Source organism: Bubalus kerabau, chromosome 1 (genome assembly GCF_029407905.1).
Source record: "Bubalus kerabau isolate K-KA32 ecotype Philippines breed swamp buffalo chromosome 1, PCC_UOA_SB_1v2, whole genome shotgun sequence".
In the NCBI taxonomy this organism is placed as follows: domain Eukaryota; kingdom Metazoa; phylum Chordata; class Mammalia; order Artiodactyla; family Bovidae; genus Bubalus; species Bubalus kerabau.
Window position 1 is genome coordinate 167,781,851 of NC_073624.1, and position 22,148 is coordinate 167,803,998.

General features: G+C 52.8%; 1 protein-coding gene across 1 annotated transcript; it reads right to left on the reverse strand.

Annotated features, from left to right (window-relative positions):
- Window positions 1–623: 623 nt before the first annotated feature.
- Window positions 624–21,159, reverse strand: TMEM72 (transmembrane protein 72). The gene is made up of 5 exons (XM_055566464.1): window positions 21,090–21,159; window positions 5,906–5,972; window positions 4,136–4,207; window positions 2,438–2,577; window positions 624–1,099 (listed from the first exon to the last, which is right to left on the reverse strand). Exons 1-5 carry the CDS (start codon window positions 21,157–21,159, stop codon window positions 624–626), a joined length of 825 nt encoding a protein of 274 aa, XP_055422439.1.
- Between the last annotated feature and the right edge of the window lie 989 nt (window positions 21,160–22,148).

Sequence of the window (22,148 nt, forward strand, 5' to 3'; positions counted from 1 at the left end):
GCTTCCGCTGCCGGGTACCAGCACTGGGGCACGCAGAGAATGCGGCCTACTGCTCGGCGCTGCTCCCACCCTGGGGCTTTGCCAGCTTGCCTTCCTTCCCCGCTTCCCATCCTGAACGCTCTCAGTTGGAGTTCGGGACCACGGCAGTCATCAGCACCTGCCTTTGAGATGCATGAGCTGCCAGAGCACTGCTGGGCCTGCAGAGCTGAGGTGTGCCATCAGAGAGGAGCTGGGCCATGCCGGTGTAGAGTGTAGGATCCGGTGTCAGGAGCCAAAGAAGCCCCAGGACGTCTGGGCTGATGCCTTGTGTGAGGTGGGAGCGATGCTGTCCTTCAGGGAAGCACCCGGACTTCTCCGGCCTGGGTCCAGGAGGGAGGAACCCGTGAGGGCTGGAGGCAGCGTGCGCATCATCTGTACTGCCCCCACAGTCTCCACAGGACCTGTCCTGCTGCCCAGTGGCCCCAGAGGCCCAGCCACCATGAGGATGTCTGGTAACCCCTGAAGAGCTGACCCGTGAAGACTCTGAGCTCCCCCGAGGGGCCCTGGACACCAGGAAATTCCTGGCAGGACCATCTATCTATGCAGACTCCTTGCTGAGCATCCCCCAACCTGGAAAGAGCAGCTCAGAAGAGGTCGGGGCTCGTGAGGGCAGAAAGGAAGAGTGGGGTCTCGGGGGGCGGGATGATGGGGGTGGTGTCAGAGGTGGTCTCCTCCGGCTCGCTGTCCCCATCGTCCGGGCCTTCTGCCAGGGCGGGGCTGATTCTCACCACGCTGTCCTCAAACTGCACCTGCTTCTTGGCTAGCGAGCCAGCTGGCTCCAGAGGCAGCTCCGTCGGTGTGTCCGGGCGCTGGAGGGCACTGGGCTTCCTTGTCCCCTTCAGGATGCTCTTCATGTGGATGAAGAGGGAGCCAGGTCCCTCCTTGAGGGCTCCGTGGAAGGTGTAGGTCTGCTCGGTGTCCCCAGAGCCGGTGGTGCTCACCACGCTGCTGGAGGGGTCTGTGTACTGCTCAGGGGGGGCCAGCACCTCTGCTGCAGGTTTGCTCTTTTTCCGCTTGCTCAGCAGGAAGTAGGCCAGACCGGTGATGATGAGCATAGAGCCTGGGAGAGATCTGGGAGGTCAGGATGCTGGACACATCCTTGAGAAAAGCCAGATGCCTACCATCCCTGCGCAGGTGGCCTGCGAAGCCACATTTAAGCCCCCAGAGCTCCAGCCCACACGCCTAACTTGTCCTCACACACCCACATCAGACCCTGTGGCAGGCTGCTGCCTGGCCAGCGGGGGATGTCAGTGGGGCCAGTCTGTGCTGGGGTCTTCACCGCGACCATTAGCCAGGAGGCCCTGTGCCTGAGGCCCTCTTCGTGCAGGAAGTGGATCCTTGTGCTGTTCCTGCCTGTCCTCCCTGCACTGTGCTCAGCCTCCCTCTCAGGGATGGCTTGCTGTGTCTGGACCTGCAATGCCTTCAGCAACCTGGACTCTAGGTTGGATCAGAGCTGCCTTCTATTCCCAGGAGTGGGGACAACCTCCTTTACTACCACCTGCCTCCAGTAAACACGGGATGTTGCAATGCCCTTTGGGTACAGCTGGCAGTGTTCCCTGGCCCCTCACGCAGCCTCCAGGCCAGAGGCCCCCTGTCTCCTGCTGGGAGCCCCTCCGTGTCCAGAGGAAGGCGTGAAGGTGGCTCTCCTGCCTGCCAGGGCCGGAGCCCCCTGTGTATCTCACCCTCTCTAAAGGTAGGAGGTTGTGGCTCACTCTGATCCTGGCAGTGCTGGGTCTGACTCTACTGAAGGCTGCCTGGAGTGGCCCTGAGAGGAGGCTCTGCCTTTGAACCTCGTTTCCAAAGGGGTTCAAATGCCAGGAATTTTAGATGGCATTTTAGATGGGTATTGAGGAGGGGTGCAGTTTTCACAGCTAGGGAGGAGAGAGAAGTGTCCCAGCAGAAAAAGTCATCACTGAAACCCAGGAGGTAGAAGCATCCATTTCTGGCTTCTGAGGTCAGAAACCTGGGCTGGCTAGCAGGGTGAGTAGAGGGATAAGAAGAGGGGTTTGAGGGCCTTTGGGGGCCCCATTTAGTGTGCCTTTCAAACCAGGCTGAGGAGTTTGGACCTGAATGGGTAGGGGCTAAGGAGACACAAGGGTTTGGATGGAGAAGTGATCATCTCGCTCCCTCTGAAAGCTCAGATCACACACAGGAATTGGAGAAAAGGTCAGTTCGCTTTTGTGGGTATAACCTCTGGACATTTACAGGAAAAATGCGTTTCCTGGGATGTTCCTGCCTCTTGATCAGTCCCTCATCCCTGCGATCTGTGCCAGGAAGAGGCCAGGGGGGCCCTAAGCCAGCATCACGGGAGGCGCATGAGAGGGGCTTCAGACCCTCCTGCTCAGAGCCTCCCCTCGGCCGGAGTCTGCCTGCCTCCACTACCTCCTGGAGCTCCTACCTGGGATGGTCACATGCCAGACCAGGACAGGGTGGAGGAAGCAGGCCACCGAGAGCAGCATGTAGGCCAGGAACCTCTGGAAGCAGCCCAGCCAGCGGGCCTTCTCTCTTGCTCTGTAGGCCAGGGACCCTGGTTGACACCTGCGGGGAGGAAGTCCAGGATTGGCAGAAAGTAGGGAGGTGCCGGAAAAGTCCCCGCAATGTAAAAAGCCCTCAGAGTCTGGGATTGGGTTCCATTATGGCAGTGTTCTCTGCAGCGGCCCCTGGTTGAAGTCCTCCCGGGAGGTGAACTCCTCACTGTGGTTTTCACAGTTAGGGGGCCTTGCCTGAGCCTCCAGAGGGCCTCCAGCAGTTTTTCTGAAAGGCTGTGCAGCCGCAGCTGTCTGGTCTAGCGGGAGGAAGGCAATGCTCTCAGGAGGCTGCAAAGGCGGTGGGAAGAGAGTAGGAGACTCAGGGGCACCTTGTGAAGTCCCCAGTGTGGTGGGGAAGGCGTGCAGCCCAGCGGACCCCTGGCTGGGACAGTTGGAGGGCTGTGCGTTGTACCCGACACATGGGCGACGGGGCTGGAATCCAGCTGCACCCTGCTCAAAGGGGCCTTGCCTGGACATGAGGTGGCATTGGCCTGGAGGGGCTTCTCTGTTAACTGGCAGCAAGGACCACATGTGGGCCTGGTGGTCTGATGCTGCGCAGGTTTCCTTGAGGATGCTCCCTCCAAGTTGCAAAGGAAGTTAGTGTTTGCATTTAGTTCCACCGCCTTCACCCTCTGATGTGGCCTGAAGCCGGGCGTTGCGCACAGCCCAGGCCTGCATGGTGTGGCTGGGTTGTGTGGGGCCAGAGCCTTCTGCCGTGGTCCATTGGTGCCCCCTGGTGGTCATTATTTTGTTACGAACCCAGGGTGGGAATGAAGAAGTCCAGAGAGGGTAACATGCCCCTTTAGGGTGAGGGCAGCACCCTCCCCTGCCCTGAGAAGCTGCAAGGGTGCCTTAGCAGTGGTGTTCCGCAGAAATGGGGGAAGACTTCTGCCTCAGGGCTAGTGCCCCTGGGAGGCAGCCAGTGGCCTTGCAAGATGCAGGACAGCTGGATTTGAAGTCTGACTCTTCATGCTGACTGCCTGGAGAACCAACCGTGTAGGTTCTGGGAATGTGGTCCAGCACTCGTCCTCGGCCACGCTGACGACAGCCTCTGTGAGCTGAGCACGAGTGGGCGGAGGGACAGCCTCTGTGGCCGTGCGGCCTCCCCAGACCCTGCCAGCTCTGCAGTCCTGCCCACAAATGGGCCTGGAGGCCAAGGTCCGGACTCGTCCCTGCATCCTGGCAGGAGGCAGAGTCAGTTCTCAAACCCAGCTCTGCGTGCTGCAAGCTGGCCTTCTGTGGGGTTCTACCCCCTGGTGGCTGGCTCAGATGGCAGGTATGGTGACCGGGTGTTTCCGGAGGATGAGGATGACGCTGCAAGTGGACTCTGGGTGGGGTCAGCCCCTGATGGATGTGTCAGTCCACTCCCTGGTTGGGGGAAGGGTAAAGGGGGCCGCTGAGCCCCATGAGCCTGAGCCCAAGTCTGGGCTGGGGCTCATTGCAGGGCTGGCAGGGAACCATCCCCTGCTGCTCCGGGAGCGGAACAGTTCGCAGATGTGTGCTCATGGGTGGAGGCCTCTGGGGTGTTTGGGACGGGGGGTGTTGGGGAAGCTCCAGGGGCTACTTACTGGAAGCAGACGGACAGCAGCTGGGCCACAAAGTAGGCCCCTTCGCTCACGGAGACAGCGGCTCCTGTAAAGCTGTGTGGAGACGGGTGAGGGAGGCCAGACACACTCTTCACATTCCTTGGGAGTTTCCTCACAGCGCCCTGGCCTCCTGGGCTTCTGTGCATAGCTGAACAACTGACCGGGAGTTTCTTGGCCGAATCCTGCCATCCAGCCGACAGCCACTAGGAGCTGCCTGGATGCCAGGCCCTGGGCTGGGCTGGGCCTTAGCTGTGGGCGTGGGGTGGAGGCCGGGGCCCAGAGGGCGGTGAGGGACCTACAGGCCGGCGGGACCACCTTGACCCCACACTGCTGCTGGGACCCTGGCAGGCACATCCATCCACTCAGGGTCACCAGGACTGTGGGTGAGCGAGGCAGCCATGTGGACAGGAGGAAGGCCCACCCTGCTTCTGGGCTCCAGGAGGACAGCGCGCAGTGGCCGGGGACAGGCTCAGTGAGCCAGGGAGGGCCTTCGGAGCCAGGGAAAGCCACGCTGTCTGGCGGGGGCTCCAGGCTCGGGAGGCATGCAGGGAAAAATGCCAGGCTCTGGGAATGCTGGAGTGACTGGGAAGGTGCTCTTGTGCTCTACAGAATAGAGTAACGGCTTAGAGGGGTGGTTAGGTTACATGGGTGAGTTTGAGAAAGACTCAGAAGTTCCTGGGGTATAAACTGAGGGGTAAGAAATAAGGAAGAGGCCAGAGGATGACAAAGGAGTGTGGGCTGGAGGCTGTGGGATCCACTGAAGATTGTCAGAAGGACCTAGTTTTAAGTGGCTAAAGTGGTAGAGTGGAGATGGACCGGAAGGGTAGAATGGGATTGGGAGCTGATGGGTGTGATCCATGTATTAACAGCAAACCAAGGAGGGTGCCCTGAGGAGCAGCCCTGGGGAGGGCTCCTTAGGACACAGACCAGGGCACAGTGATGCGGGCGGGTGTGTCTGGGAGCAGGTGGGGGCGGGGGATGCAGCCTGGTGATGCTGCAGGCAGATGGTGGTCCCTCAAGGTGGCCTGCTGAGAAGCTGGGCTGTCAGGACCGGCGGGGAAGGGACCCCAGGCTCTCCTCACCCCTGCACAGGTTTTTTTTTTTTCCCCACTAGGGGGCGTTTGCAGAGGCAACTGGCAGAAAAGACAGAGGTTGAGAAACTAAAGGGACCCGGGTGGATCAATCTGGGCCCTGCTGGTCTTCGGCTTGGTGATGTGGGCTGAGCTGCTTACTCCTCTGAATTCTTTTAATTTGCAAAACAGACTATATAATGTGCACTTCCTCTATAACTCTGTCAGAGGTAAAGGACATAACATAAATAAAACATTTAACTGTGCCTGGCATATAGAGGAGCTCAAATAGAGAGTCCTTTGAACGATTCCCATCTCTCTAAAAAAAGAGCTGGCTTAATGTTTGCTGAATAAGGAAATGATTGATGAGATGGACAGATGGATGTATGGATGGGTAGGTGGAGGAGTGGGTGGGTGGAGAGATGGACGGGTAGGTGGAAGGGTGGGTGGATGGGTGGGTGGATGGATGGAATGCTGATTGGTTGGTTTATGGGATGATCTGTCTAAAAGTCCTTTCCAAACAAGAGGATATTCCAGAAGCCCCCGCTACTCCTTTCTCCTTTGGTACAGAATGGAGCTCGTGTGGGATGTGGGAGGTGCTGCAGGTGGATCTCTGCAGAAGGATTGGGGTAAGCTGGACTAGAACATACTGGCAGGGAGGGGCCTGTGCACGCATACTCACAGCAGGTAGAAAGCCAGGCTCTTGAACTGTCCCTGGAGGAAGGTCTCAGTGCCCACGCCGATCAGCACTAAGGGAGGAAGAAGAGGAGGGAAGTGTGGGCCCGGGGGCTCCGGCCATGGCACTGCCTTGTGGAGGCTCCTTGGCCATGGAGTGAGCCATCTCCTGGGCACTGGGAGTCAGGGGATCTCTTCTCCATGTGGCACAGGGAGCTGTGGCTGGGAAGGAGGGCAAGGAAACTTCTGGATTGGTCTCTGGGAACGGGAGGGCCTTTATGCATAAGCTCAGAGGCCTTTTAATCCAGCCTCCCCAGAGAAGATGCCTGTCCTCTTCCACACTGGTCATGCTGCCACCCCGAGTGCCCCCTGAAACAGCCCACAGACAGGCCCCGAGCCCCAGGCTCGTCAGCTGTCCTGCATGTGGAGTGGCTTCAAGGGCCTTCACCATCCTGTAGGCCCATGGGTGCTGTGTGTCTGGGCCTCGGCGCTTGGCCGTGGGACCTGCCCCCACCCCGTTCCCTTGCCCAGATCGCTGTTCTTGCTGTTTTCATGGCCTCGTTCTCACTTGCTGGCTTGGCCGCTGTATTGAACACTCTTGGCTCATCGTTTTGGACCCAGTGCTGATGAAGTCCCTGGAGTTTTGCTCAGATACAAGATGTGGCTCAGCCTCGTCTCGCCTCCTCTCTTTTCTTGGCAGTTGGTGTTTGTGCTCAAATACTTGAACTCCCATTTGTCCGGGATGAATCCATCTCAGACCCAGCTCTGTGGACTTGCTGGGTCCGGGCTGTCTCCTCACTCTCATGGCTTCACTCAACCAGCTGTGGCGCCAACCCATCTGCCCGAGGAAGGGCACACGCCACAGACAGCATCCGGTTGTCTGGAGACGTTCTTCCCACCGTAGTGACCCGTGGGTCAGATCTCTTTCTGGCCCTACCTGATTGCAGGGTACCATGCACCCTATTACAGCCCCTGCATCCCATGGTACAGCCCACACACCCTACATTTCTCTCTGTGGGCTCTGATGACCCACACTGGTATTTGCCAAGTTGTGGCTTCACCTCGTCTGCCCCCCGGAGAGTGAGGGCCGGGCTGCTGCTCTTAGCTGCCGGCGCCTGGCCCTTCGTCTCTGCTGCCCTGGGGGCTGCTTCCCTGGGCAGTGGTGCGTCCTCCCTCCCCTGGTGGCTTCCCTGTGTAAGCTCCCATGCTTGGGCCACCTGAGCTCTTGATCCACTGCAGAAATTCTGACTTTTGACAGGGAGGGTTCAGTCTCTCAGCCGCTAGCCCTTCCACCCCTCACTTCGTGGTGGGATGCAGAAGTACTTTAGGGAGAAGGGGACAGAGCTCTTCCATCTAGGAAGGGGATACCAGTGTATCCTTAGGGATTGGGTTCTAGTGCGCCCTGTGCTTGAGGGCCAGGGCAGTGGAGGACACCACATCTCTGTCCTCGTCAAGTTGTAACTGACTTCTGGCTTGTCCCAGGTTAAGGGTCAGGATACCCTGAAGCTTCATGACCCTCTGCAGTGTTAACATAACCTGTGGAGCACTCAGCGGATTACATACAACGCGTGTACATGCCCTGCTTCCTCCCAGCAGCCCCATGACTCAGGGAGTTCCACATGTCCCCTTCTACAGGGGTGCAGATGAGGCTCAGTGACCTGTGTGGTTCTCCCAAGGACACATCTAGAAAGTGAAGGACCTACAAAACAAAACTGAGAATTCTAGCTCCAGGCAATGGACCATTTCCTGGTTTCCACTGTGGACCTGTGTGTGTGTGTGTGTGTGTGTGTTGTGCAGTGTGTGTGTGTGTGTGTGTGTGTTGTGCAGTGTGTGTGTGTGTGTGAGGCTGTGTGTGTGTGTGTTGTGCAACAAATATTCATGTATTTAGTTTTCACTATGTTTTCTGTCCTGTTTCCAGCATTTGCATTTATTAACTTATTTAAGGGGCTTCCCAAGTGCCTCTAGGTCAGGAAGATCCCCTGGAGAAGAGAATGGCAAACCCACTCCAGGATTCTTGCCTGGAGAATCCCATGGACGGAGGAGCCTGGCAGAGTACAGTCCATTGGGTCACAAAGAGTTGGACACGACTGAAGCGACTTAGCACACCACACAACCTATTTAGTCCTCACAACAGTTTTATGTAAGAGTACTCTGTTACCCTCATTTCATGTAGGAGGTGATGGAGGCGTAGAGAGCGTAAGTAAAGCCAACCAATCAGCCGCCCAGTCATGGATCTAAGTCACATCCCGCATTTCAGTTTCACACTTGCCAGTTAATAGTTCTGCTGATCTCTTTGAGGACTCAGTGAGTTAATTAATGCCAAGCACATCATAGGTGCTCAGTGAAATCACTAATTTCTGGCACAAGAATACAGCCCAGCCCAGGTAAGGATCTTCCCACCCAGGGCCTGGGGGAAGGCACCGTCTGCCCAAGGCGATTCTTACGGTTGTTCGCCTCTGGGGTGAGGCAGGGCCTTCATTCACCTCTGTGGTCTTTGTATGTTTTCACTGGGTCCTGGTGGATGACCAGCAGATGGCAGGAGAGGGTCTTGGGAACTCAGCCCCTTTCCCTAACTTGCACCCCTTTGGCACATGGAGAGCTATTTTGATGTCTTTAAACAGAGCATCAGTAGTCAGAGGGGCATTTCAGGAACGCTCTAGAGGCAGTGCTTGTTTGTAGCTTGAAAAATGAGAATAACAGGGACTTGCCTGACGCCCTAGTGGCTAAGATTCTGTACTTGCAGTGCAGGGGGTGTGGGTTGGAGAACTGGCTGGAGAACTAAGGTCTGCCGTGCTGCACGGTGAGGCCAAAAAAGAAAAAGAAAATTAAAAAAATGAGAGTAACAATAGGAAAAAGAGTTGGGTTGGAATCCTGGTTCTGAGTGGGTAATTGTGGATAAGTAGTTAACCCATGGGGCTCCCCAGGTGGTGCTAGTGATAAAGAACCCACCTGCTAATGCAGGAGACATAAGAGAGGCAGGTTCAATCCCTGGGTCGGGAAGATCCCCTGCAGGAGGGCAAGGCAACCCACTCCAGTATTCTTGCCTGGAGAATCCCATGGACAGAGGAGCCTGGTGGGCTAGATCCACAGGGCCACAAAGAGTCAGACATGACTGGAGATTTAGTACACATGCCCTCATTAGCCCATCTGGTCTGGGTCTGCCCTCACTTAGCCCGTCTGGTCTGGGTCTGCCGTGTGTGGAATGTGTAGAATTAGTTATATCTCCCAGAGTTGTTGCTTGGATTGGGGAAAATAATGCGTTTTGTGCTGAGAGACGTCAGGTGGTCCAGACACATGAGTTCCTTCCTCTCTCTGACTCTGGCCTGTTCAGCTCTCCCAGCCTCCAGGTAGCCCATTTTGGAGCAAGGGAAGTGAGGTCACCCTTCTAAGAGCTCTCAACCAACAATAAACATGCTAGCTTTGCAAGCCCAGGGACCGAGGAATGGCCTTTGGTTGGAGGAGGAGAGCAGGGGGCCGGCGTTGGGAGCATGACCCCTCAGGCCAAGAGATCCATAGGGGATTCTCACGGGAGGCCTATCAGGCCCTTCGACACTGGGGCCAAGGGGTCCCCTGCTTGGTCCTCCTGGTTTTGGGGCTCATGTTCTCAAAGGCAGACCACTGACATTGCGGCAATGCTGATAGATGTGGAGTCTTTCCTTTCCTCTGTACCCATCTGTCTGCTTGTGGCCTTGACCCTGCTTCTGCCTGGCCGCTTCCTGCCCAGGCTGCATGGTGTCTCCCGGCAGCTATTCCTAGACTGTGCTTCCATCTCATCTTCTGTGGTTTTGCAGGGCTCTGAGCAAATGGGCCAACCTACATCAGCCACTCACCCCAACACATGATGCTGTGGCTCTTGCCATGAGCTGGGGATGGGGACAGAAGAGCTGAGGATGCAGATGGGGGACGAGTGCCATCATGTCTCCCGAATCAAGGCTTCATTATAACAACGTCTCTATAAGGAAACTTGCCCCAGGCCAGCCTTGATCCTGAGTTGCATCGTTCTTCATGCTGCAGGTGGTAGGGGTGCTGGGTGGAGTGGTATATGGGCTTTCACATTCCCACTGAGGGGCCTTAGACTCCTTCCATCCCTCCTGGTCACCCATCCTGTAGGGTCCTCTTGCCCTGGTCCCAGCCCAACAGAACCACTTTCCAAGCCCACCCCGACACAGCCCGTCCCACCGCTCCATCTCACGTTCCCTCACAGTCTCTGGGGAGGCATCTTTCCTGGAGTCTTGTTATAATCAGCATCTGTGGACAAGCCTGGCCTCTTCATCTCATCCCCTGGCCTCTGATTTCTCTCCGTCTTGTCTGGGCTGTGTCCAACCTCAGTACAGTATTTTCTTCTCCCAGAGGCCAGGGCTTTCTTCTGAGTTGCCTTCCTGAGCTGTTTGTTCTAATCAGCCTTAGCAGGGATCAGAGATTCTACACATGTGGTGCAGGCCTGGGCCAGGCACGCGGCAGAGCGTATTTCCAGGCATCTCAAAGCTCTGGTCCCAGACTGTGGTCGGACAGAAGTGTGGGTGGATGTGCTGGGCTGCGGCAAAGAGAATGGGAGGCTTGATCAGAAAAGCAGCATCCAGTTCCTCACGCAAATGGTAACTCCCTTGTCTGCTTCCTATTCCAGAAAATGGGGATCATAAAACATGCATAACTGGCTATGAGCCTCAGTCTTAGTAAATTATAGAGTGTTGTGCAAATGTAGTTGATGGTTAATAGCATTATTAGGAGAGAGAGGCAGGGCATTCCCATCTATAGCCATGAGGGAAGGGGAGGGTTTATTCTTATCCTTTCCTTCCATTAATACATGTTTTTATTGTGGCTCAAGAGCTCTTCTCTGTATACAAATGTTGGTCATTGATTTTCCTGTCTCGCAGATCCCTTCTGCAGTCTCACCTGATATAAATGGTCCAAAGCCCCATCTACCTTTACATCTCGCGTGTAAGCCTCTCTGTGCATCCTGCTAAGTGTCCATGTGCTCCTGAGGTTGGGGCTTGTCTGGGTTGGGTTAAGGTTAATGGCCAAGAGGCTGTCTCCACAAAGTCTGACCTCTGCTTCCTCTGCTTCAGGGCCAACGTCATGGCTGGTTGCAGCTTATCTGTCTGGACTCGGCCACTGGGTTGGGTTTTGACACCTGTCTCGCATTCAGTGCAGGCTTCCCTGGTGGCTCGGACAGTAAAGGATCTGCCTGCAATGAGGAGACCTGGGTTTGATCCCTGGGTTGGGAAGATCCTCTGGAGAAGGGAGAGGTAACCCACTCCAGTAATCTTGCCTGGAGAATCCCGTGGACAGAGGAGCCTGGTGAGCTACAGTCCGTGGGGTCACAAAGATTTGGACACGACCGAGTGACTTCACTGGCACTCAGTGCTGTGTCCTGGTGAGAACGCAGGACACTCCTCAGAGGTCACTAGAGGCCATGCTAACTGACTTTCCACGCCAGGCAGTGGCCTTGGCCCTGGATGCCTGGGGAGTTGGGGGAGAAGGTCGTACTCACTGCTGCTGAAGGTGCCTCTTAACACCCCGCGTTGTGTTTATTGATTTTCTTCATCCACAGCAATGGCATATTTCCTACTGGTTTTAATGTCTGTAGGGACATCTCTGTAGGGAGACACTGGTCTGACGGCAACGGCTGGGGATGGTTCAGAAAGGGTCGCAGCTGACTGTAGACCTGAAAGCTATATCTGCACCATTTCTAAGAACCCAGAGATGCAGGAACTAGCTGCTAAGAATCCAATGAGACAATAAGGTAGTAGTTGCAAGCTTCTTAACTCAGAAGGAATTGTGGCAGATTCTAAGTATGGCAGGGAAGTTTGCTCGGGTGTTGAGAGACATTCAACGGACACCTAGGAACCAGGGTTCAGAGACACTATGAGAAGAGGCCAAGATTTTATAGAAGGAAATTTTAGATATTCAGTTAGAAGAGATTAGAGTGTAGGGTGGTCCTTCGTGCCCTCCATCAGCACTCACATGCCTGCTTAGGCAGAATGTCCTGAAGGCAAGAGAGTCCTCTTTCTCTACCAGATTCTCTGTCTTAGACTATAGTGGACCATCCAAGAGGTCTATTTTGTCTGGCCTTGTAGATTGGCCAAAGTGCCTTGGCAGGTTGCAGTGATGCCTCCCCAGTCTTCATCCCCTTGGTATCCACACTCTTTGTTATATGCCAGTGCGGTCCCTTGCACTAAAGAGAAGTCTGTTTCCTCACCCCTTGATTCTGGGCTCAGCACTGTGTCTTGCTTTGGACAGCAGGATTGTCAGGTAACAGGCAAGCACAGATGTGAAACCGACTTGGGAACTGGACCTACCCTCTCGTGTCCCTGCCATTATCATAGGCGTGTGTCTATGCCAGCCTGCTGGAGCACGAGTGGCCTTATCAACCCAGCCAAGGTGAGTCTAGATGGACCAACAGCTGTCTGATCTTCAGAGAGTTGAGTGCACTCAGTCTGCATGAGCAGAGCCTCCTAGCCTCCTCGCCCAGATGTGCGAACAATAAAAGCTTATTTCTGGGGAGGTCTCTTGCCATCTAGTGGTCAAGACTGCTTCCACTGCAGGGGATGTGGGTTTGATCTTGGGTCCAAGGACTAACATTCTGCATACCTTGAAGACACACACACACACAAAGCTTATGGCTGGATGTCTAAGGTTTTACAGCATTATTCTGGCAATAGATTGCTGACCTATTAAAAACAGCTTTATCATGGCATAGTTAACATGCAACGAACCGCATGTGCTTAAATGTGCAACTTGCTAAGTATTAATATATGCATACACCAGGGAAACCATTACTGCACTCAAGATAATGAACATATGTATCACCCAAAAGTTTCCTTGTGTCTTGTAACCCTACCCTCCTACCTTTGTATCCATTCCCTTGCGTACGTTCTTGCCAAGTCGCTTCAGTTGTGTCTGACTCTTTGGGACTCTGTGGAATGTAGCCTACCTCTGTCTCCTCTGTCCATGGAATTTTCCAGGCAAGAATACTGGAGTGGATTGCCGTGCCCTCCTTCAGGGGATCTTCCAAGCCCAGGGATCAAACTTGCGTCTCTTAAGTCTCCTGCATTGGCAAGAGGGTTCTTAATCACTAGTGCCGCCTGGGCACCCTCGTATCCACTCCCAGGGAGCCACTAATCTGTTTTCTGTCACTTGAGATTAGTTTGCATTTTATGGAAGTTTATACAAATGGGATCATACAAGATATACTCCTTTTTTGCTATCTACTTTCATTCATCATAATCATTCTGAGATTTATTCATATTATAGTATCAATTGCTCATGCCTTTCTATTGCTGAGTACTGTGGATATATACTTTGGTTTATAACTTATCTGTTGATTGGCACTTGGGTTGTTTCTAGTTTGGGCTATTACAAATAAAGATTTATGAGTCTTTATGTACAATATTTGTATGAACATAGACTTTCTTTTCTCTTGGATAAATACCTGGAAGCAGAACCCCTGGATAATGCAGCAGGTATAGGTTTAATTTTTAAAGAAACTGCCAAACCATTTCCATAGTGAGTGTACCATCTTAAATTCCCATCAGTGGTGTATGAGAGTTCCACATCCTTGCCAACACTTCAGCATGTGGTATAGTGAGTCTTTTTAATTTTAGCCTTTCCAATAGATATGTGGTAGTATCTCATTGTGGTTTTGATTTGCGTTTTCCTAATGCCTACTGATGTGGAATATTTTTTCATGTGCTTATTTATCATCATGTCTATGTTGATTTATTTTTCATTCTTTTAACATTATATTTTCAAGAGTGCTGTTTTTAAGTTTGAAGTTATGCAATTTATCAATTTGTTCTTCTATGAACTGGACTTTTGATATTGTACCTAAAAACATCTCTGCCTAACACATCACTAAGGTTTTATCCTATTGTCTAGAAGTTTTATAGTTTTGGGTTTTACATTTAAGTCTAACCTTTTTGAATCATTTTCTTTGTGGGTATCCTTAAAAAAATTTTTTTTTTTGGCTACACCATGTGGCATGTGCCCAGTCAGGGACTGAACACGTGCCCCCTGCCCTGGAAGTACAGAGTCTTAACCACTGGGTCACCAGTGGTCTCGTGATTTCTTTGTCTAGTTTTGACAACACAATAATGCTAGTTCATAGAATGACTTGTGAACCATCTCCTCCTTTTCAAATTTCTGGAAGGGCTGTGTAGCAGAGTATTAACTCTTCCTTCAGGGCTATAAGAGTCAAGGTTAAGACACCACCTGGGACAATATACTGCCTTTTGCTGGTGACATCGTTTACATGGAGGGACCTGCAGACTTTCACTGATACTGCTGACGATATTGACCTGGATGCAGAATGACATCCTTCTTGTAGAAACCCACAGAAGAAATTTCTTCTAGGTCTTGATTTCAAATCAAAGTATTTGGCTCAAGTATTTGATTCTTATGCTTTCTTATATCCCAAGAGAATGCATCTGCTCACTCGCCTTCCATATGGCGGCTTTCCTGGCATTAGGGAACAATGACCATGCCTCCAACTATTCTCTGTTCTTGCTGCACATACCATGTTTTTTTTTTTTTTAATTGGATCTTTACCGAGGCCTGTGGCAGCTAGGAAGGCTCAGGGACAGAGGCCTGTGGCAGCTAGGAAGGCTCGGGGACAGCCCCAGCGTCGGCCGTTTGGTTCTGGCGACCTTCGTTCTTGATAACAATTCTCTTCAGTTGGTTGCGCAGACTAAAGAATAATCTTAAAAGAACTGTTAGCCCATGAAAAGTTTAATGAGGCTACCATCTTTCCTCTGGTTTCATCACTACACGTGGTGTAGGAATAACCAGCGTCCTGTGGGATGGTCTCAATGGCCCAAGCTCAAAGCATGAAGAAAGATATGACTCAGGGTTAGAGCTTTCACAGTATAGCCCCCTTTTCCTTTCTAGCCTCAAGGATCATATGTTAGCTTATTCCTTTCCTCTGATCTTTCTTTTCCATCCTGCAAGGAGATCCCACAGCTCACACTGCAGTCCATATGTCCTACACATCCTCTAAAACTAGACAGTGCTGAGTGAGACTCTACGTGCCGTGAAGGTTGCTGCTTTAGTCATTGTTTCATTGGATGCTCATGACCCCAGAAGGCAGATGAACTTGTTATCCTTATTTCATAGATGAGAAAACTGACATTTAAAATGACTAGGTGACATGCCTAAGGTCATATGTCTAGTAAGTGGTAGAGAGGGACACAGATTCACCCTCCCAAATACTACGCTTCAGAGCTAGGCACTGGGATATGTATTTACTAGCTTGTTCCCCTGGTCAGATCACGCACGTCTCTAGGTTAGAGGTCACACCATTCTCATCTGCGTGTCCACACTGTGCAAAGTGGGAACTCAGCCAATAGCTTCCAGATAAATGAGTCTTAGGTGGACTTCTGGATTTTTTTGTTCTAACTCCAAGAAGGAGGAAAGTGAAGTGAAAGTGTCTGTTGCTCAGTTGTGTCTGATTCTTTGTGACCCCGTGGACTGTAGCCCACCAGGCTCCTCTCTGTCCGTGGAATTCTCCAGGCAAGAATACTGCAGTGGGTAACCATTCCCCTCTCCAGGGAATCTTCCCAACTCAGGGATCGAGCCTGGGTCTCCTGCTTTGCAGGAGGATTCTTTACTGTCTGAGCCACCAGGGAAGCCCCTAATAAGGAGGTCATAGGCATAAAGAAGTAAAGAGAGAAATGCTTGGACCAAATTTATTATCTCCCAATGGTAGGAGCATCTTCCCTGGTGGCTCAGACGGTAAAGCGTCTGCCTACAATGCAGGAGACTCGGGTTCAATCCTTGGGTCAGGAAGATCTCCTGGAGAAGGAAATGGCAACCTACTCCAGTATTCTTGCCTGGAAAATCCCGTGGATGGAGGAGCCTGGAGACACCACTGAGCTACTTCACTTTCACTTAATGGTAGGAGGGTGGAGCAAAGATGGGGATATTTCATTTGCTCATTGGGACAATCAGAGTGGAAAACAGTCTATATCCACTTATAAGATCTGAAAACAGTAAGGTCTTGCTTGGGTAATAAATCCACCTGCAGACTGTTGGAGTGCGTGGAGCTTCCTGAGGTGGCAGGAGAAGGCCACAGGGACATCCATTTAAGAAGGGTGGACATTAGTATGAAGGGCCCAAGATGATTGTCTCAGAAGCATCAGTTGTTTTTCTTCCAAAGGCTTTAAATAGGACTAAAGTCAGACTATGCATTTGCTGTACTCTTTAAAAAATAATGAGAACATCTAGGTTTAAATGCTTCCTTTATCCTCTATATTAATAAGCCAAGTCTCCATTTGAATGGGCTGTGCAAGGCATGGGGCTGTCAGGAATGCAGCTCTGTAGCTTATGTAGAGAAGAGGTTAACGGGTCAAGAACCTGGAACAAAACAAAATTCCTAAGTGACCCCAGGTTCATCCCACATTGATTTGTGATCAGCAGGATTTGCTTAAAATGGCTTTGCCTCAAGCCAGCTCATTTTCTTGTTGGCCATGTGGTGTCCTCTTGGGAGATGTGTGCGGACAGCCCCCAGACACACTTCTCCAGGCTAGAGGTCATGCCATCCTAATCCACGTGCCTACATTGCACAAAGTGGGGACTCAGTCAACGTTTGCCAGTTGAATGAACCCTAGGTGGACTCCAGACTTCTTGTCCCACTGCATTACTGCGCGGTGATGGGCAGACGGGCTCCAACACCAGACCTGCTCTGCACAAGTGTGCTCAGTCTCGAAGTCATGTCCAACTCTTTGCAACCCCGTGGCCTGCAGCCCGCCAGGCTCCTCTGTTCGTAGGATTTTCCTGGCAAGAATACTGGAGTGGGTTGTCACGCCCTCCTCCAGGGGATCTTCCTGAGCCAGGGATCAAACCCATGTTTCCTGAATTACAGGCGGATTCTTTACCACTGCGCCACCTGGGAAGACCAGACCTGCTGTTCACTGGCTGTTTAACCTCTCCCAAATTACCTGAACATTCTAATCCTTCATTTCCTCATTTGTCAAATGAGATTTAGCTCAGCGCTGGGTCCTCATGGACACTGGTAGGTCTGCGGCAGTGACTTTAATTAATAATTGACTTTCAAGTTTGTTGTCAGTCAGGTATCTCTGCACCCATACATGGAAGGTCCTACTGTGATAATTCCCTCTGGAAATGTGTGCAGATTTGTCTGTCCCCAGATGAAGTCCAGGAGGGAGTTTGGCTGGAGATAGTCATGGTGGTGCTGGTCAAACATGCTTGGTAATCATTCAAAGACAGAGCGTGAGTAGTTGGCTTACATATCAGTGACTTTACAAACATAGAGAACGAATGGATGGCCACCAGTGGGGAGACAGAAGGGCAATAGAGGAGTAGGCAAAAGAAACACAAAGGGTTACTGTGGAATTATATGAAATCATGTGTGTGAAACTTTTGAAAGTTGTAAAGTGCTATAGAATTGAACAAATCTTTCATTGCATAAAATCGATCATATAATGTTGCAGATAAAAAGAAGGCCAGTCTTTAGAGTTAGGAAGTGTTTGGTCAACCTCCCTTTGTTTCAGTGTAACTCTATCCACTTTTGCCGCGACCGCACCTGCCTGAGGCTGTGCCCGGTCAGGATGGACCGGTGGTGGGGGCACTAGGCTGATAGGGTGGCCTCAACTAGTCACATGTGCTGTGTGCCTGGTGCCATATCTCAGCAAAGGAGGGACTCCCAGTGCCTTCCATGGCCAGGGAAGGGGTACCAATGAATGATGCTAGCCAAGCGTATGGTAAATGGGGAGAAGTGGGTCTGTGATGATCTGGGAAACTTACGACTGATCCAAAGGTAAAACAGTCTCATTTTCTGATTTTAAAAATGCTCCTGTCTGGGGTGAAATCTGCGAAGCCTGGGTGCCCTTGTTTGGCAGTGGCAACACTCTGTGCAGTTGTGGGGCTGGCCGGGGGTGGGGCAGCAGTGGCCTGTGGGGCCCCGGACAGCCTAGTGGAGCTTCATTTAGACGGGCTGAATGGGGAATAAGAGGCGAGCTTAGCCAAGAAGCCCTGCACAAGGCATGCATTGGCCACAGCTGCTGGGCTTGCCACCCTGGTGTGTGTCCCCAGGGCTGGGGACCTTCTGAGCTGCTGACAGCCTCAGATCCTTCTGCAGAGGGAAAGGGAAACCCAGGAGGGGCTGCTGGATCAGGAGCTGCCTGGTCCCTGCAGGTGACAGTCCGGGTGACCTGGGTCACACGCTTTTCCTAGTTTCCAGGAAACTCAGGCTCCTCGCACAGGGGGACCAGGGCTACTTTAGGTTTCCCAGGGTTTCTGCAAAGTGACAGCCTCTGTCTCAAGTCTGATCTCCCCTCTAGCAGCAATGGCCCTATTCACAAGGCCTGGACCTCTCAACAGAGGATTTCAAGAAAAAAAAAAAAAAGGCTTAAGGGAATAAGGAATTTGCAGATCTTACACATTGGAAATAGGTCAGCAGTTCAGGCATGCTGAAAGAAACTTGAGATTTTCCTAAGATGACTAACACCCCTCTTTCTAGCTTCCCACCTGCTCCTAGCACTCTAGAAAGCCCCAAAACACCATTTCTGGAAAGCCTGGACATTAGCAAGCAATATGGTGGCCTATATTTAACCTGGACCCTATATCAAAACCAAGCGGGAGGCCCATCCTCTGCATTAACCGTGGCTTTCTGCAAGAGATAAGGGTTGTGGTTCAGAGGCGCAGTTTGTACATGTGTGTGTGGTGTGTGTGTGTGTGTGTGGGTGCTATATGTGTGTAGCTGCAGACCCTTCCACTGGCTGAGATAAATCAGACTTTTAAACTGTCTGCAGCTAATCCATTAGAAGTTTATAAACCTCTTAAAACAGCTTCCCAACAGGAGCCAGGCCTCCCCTCCAGGCAGAGTAAGACAGGGAGAAATGTCACTGTGATTTCTGACAGATGAAAGGGGTGCGTTTCACATATTAGGAAACCCAGACTTAGAGGATGGCAGGGTCTCCACCAGACCAGCGGTGGTAGAGGGTTGGGCCCCAGACACAGAAACCCTTGGGTTAACCTCCCTCCCCCAGGCTGGGTGGGAAGGCGGCCTGGGGCTCTTTCCTCCAGGTCCAGGCCATCCCTCCCCCAGGCTGGGTGGGAAGGCGGCCTGGGGCTCTTTCCTCCAGGTGCAGGCCATCCCTCCCCCAGGCTGGGTGGGAAGGTGGCCTGGGGCTCCTTCCTCCAGGTCCAGGCCTCATGGCGGTTCCAGCCTCCCTCCCCTACGCTGGGTGGGAAGGTGGCCTGGGGCTCTTTCCTCCAGGTCCAGGCCATCCCTCCCCCAGTCTGGGTGGGAAGGTGGCCTGGGGCTCTTTCCTCCAGGTCCAGGCCATCCCTCCCCCAGTCTGGGTGGGAAGGCAGCCTGGGGCTCTTTCCCCCAGGTCCAGGCCTCATGGCGGTTCCAGCCTCCCCCCCCCCCGCAGGCTGGGTGGGAAGGTGGCCTGGGGCTCTTTCCTCCAGGTCCAGGCCTCATGGCGGTTCCAGTAGAGGTTGGAGCTGAGGCCTCCATTTGTGCATTTACCCAGAACCCTCAGCAGAGCAATTCTGGACCCTCTAGTGCCCCTGGGGCATGGGGCTTCTTACCCTGGGAAGAAGGAGCTCTTTGGCCAGAGTCCTGGCCTTTTAAAAAGTTGAGGCGTCAGGGTTCTAGGTCTGCTGTCCCCCTTGCTTGTAGCATGACCTTGAGCAAGGTCACTACCCCTATTTGAACTTCAGTGCTCTGTTTTGTAACAGGATGGGTGGGATTAGCCCATTGACGACAGCCCTCCCTGTGCTAACTCAGGGTTACATGTGAGAAAGTCTGTTTGCTAGCATATTACCTTGGGGATGACACAGATCCCCTTGGAGCTCTGAAGTACGTCCTAGGGCTTCTCTCAAGAGGCTTACATCCTCAGTTCCACTTATCTATGCTCAGTTCATGCATCCTTGATCTTCCAAAACACCTGGCCAGCAGGTCCAGTAATCTTTATCATAAAGACCAGAAAGCACGACCCCAGAGCACCCAGGTGGCTTTCCCCAGGTCATGCATTGGTGAGTGACAGGGCTGGGAACTAGCACTGTTTGAGATCAGCTGGGGGCCGTTTCCCATTTGCCAAGATGCATGCTTAAGACTGTGAGTAGTAGTGGGAAGGCAAGGACTCGATCAGCAGTGAGACTGTGAGCAGTAGCGGGAAGGCAAGGACTTGATCAGCAGTGAGACTGTGAGTAGTAGTGGGAAGGCAAGGACTTGATCAGCAGTGAGACTGTGAGGAGTAGCGGGAAGGCAAGGACTTGATCAGCAGTGAGACTGTGAGTAGTAGTGGGAAGGCAAGGACTTGATCAGCAGTGAGACTGTGAGGAGTAGCGGGAAGGCAAGGACTTGATCAGCAGTGAGACTGTGAGTAGTAGTGGGAAGGCAAGGACTTGATCAGCAGTGAGACTGTGAGCAGTAGTGGGAAGGCAAGGACTTGATCAGCAGTGGGTGTCTCTTCCTGGTCTTTAATGTTCAGTGGGGCCCAGAGCTAGGGGTTCAGAGTGCTGCTTGCTCACTTTCCCAGCAAAGGTCCTGACCACGCAGGGGGCACTGGGTTCAGGACCGGGTTTGAGTTGGGGAAGTGAGCAGGCAGAGCTCAGAGTCACAGCTACTCAGGTTCTTCTATAACCATCTGTCCTCCCAGCAAGCCAAGCAGCCCCCAGATCGGGTTGGGTGGGGAAGAGCAGCCCTGCAAGGGGAACTGTTTCTTTCCCAAACCCGTGGTGCTTTAAGGGAAGCCTGGGATCTCCGAGTGTAGCTTCCCTCTGTGAAGTGGGTTGTGGTTAGAATAAAACAAGGTGCACTCCGTTGACCATTTCCATGCCCATACAGTGAGAATCCCGTTCTTACCTTTGCCCGGCCCTTTACACTTTCACCTTCAGGTCTCCCCCATCCACCTTGCAACAGTCCCCAGGAAGGGGGGCCGCTCCCTCAACTCATTTCATAGATGACAATGCTGAGGGTTCCCAAAGTCACATGGATGGCGGGTGGCCAAGCCGAGATTCTGTACCGTGCCCCTGGATCCCAGCCCCAGGCTCACCCAACTGCATCTGCCCCTGCCCTGAAGAGCCATTTCTGGGGTTTGAGGGAAGAAGGTGAAGATGTGGCCAGGTGTTTCTGCCCACCTCCATGGCCGGCGCCAGCCCCTTGGGCAGCCCTGTGTGCTGTGCCCCGTGCTCGGGGGCCGGAGTGGGAGGCAGGGTCTTACCTGCAGCGGTGGTGATGCCCAGGAGCCGGCAGGTGTATTCCAGCCCCGTCCAGAACACCTGCTGCTTCATGGTGCCCGGGCGAGGCAGGGTCCCAGCAGGGCGGGCAGTGGAAGCTCTGGCCCGAGAGGCTCCAGGTTGCCTGTGTGCAGCGGGAGGCTGTGGCTGCCAGCTCTGGGCTTGTGCACCCTGGGGCCCTGCCTTCCCAAACCAGTCCAGGCCACCTCAGCCTGGCCGAGGTGTGAATAGTGCTCACCTTCCCAGCTTGCCAGGTGCTCGGCTTAATCATTACCTTGGAAGAATGCCCTCACCGCTCAGCACAGCCAGGGCCTGGTCTGGAGCTGCCGCGGCCCCAGCGTGGCCGCTGGAGATCAGGCCGATTAGGGCTGGGCTGGAGGCAGCCTAGAGCTGGCAATTAACTGTTTCTGGCTGGGAGGAGGGAGTCAGCGGAGGAGCCAGCCCAGGCTGTTCCTTACTGGGCAGCAGAAGGGCCCAGAGAGAGTCACACCTGGGCCTCAAGCCTGAGGGTCTGAGAGTCAGTGTCTGGTGCTGACTATGTGCAGGCAGCTTTGTGTTTGTGTGTGTGTATGGGAGAGAGGCATATGTCTTTAAATCCCAGAAACAACTTTTAAAAGGAGTCCCAAGCTTCTATTCTTCTGCACATAGGTGGATTAGAAAGCTTTCAAGTCTGTGGCATGTTTGGACTCTGACCAGACATGCTTAGCTCAGGCCCATGCCACACACAGAATTTTCTTCATCCCTGATATGTATCCCCGACAGGTGATGTGGGAAATTACTATGATTCTTTGGGAGGTGAGTTTCTATGTCAATAATTAACTGAGTGACCTTGGGGAAGCCCAAAGATATGCGTGTGCCTTGGTAACTTTTGCAGAAAACAAATTAGAGTGTTTGCCTGGATTGATGGTCCTCAAAACATGTTCTGAGGGAGGCTTGGAGGAGACAGTCTTCTAAAACTGGACAATGGTGGGCTTTTACTAATTTTTAATTTACTAACTGACATAGATCAAATTCTATCAAGTCTTCATTTTCCTTCCAGACAT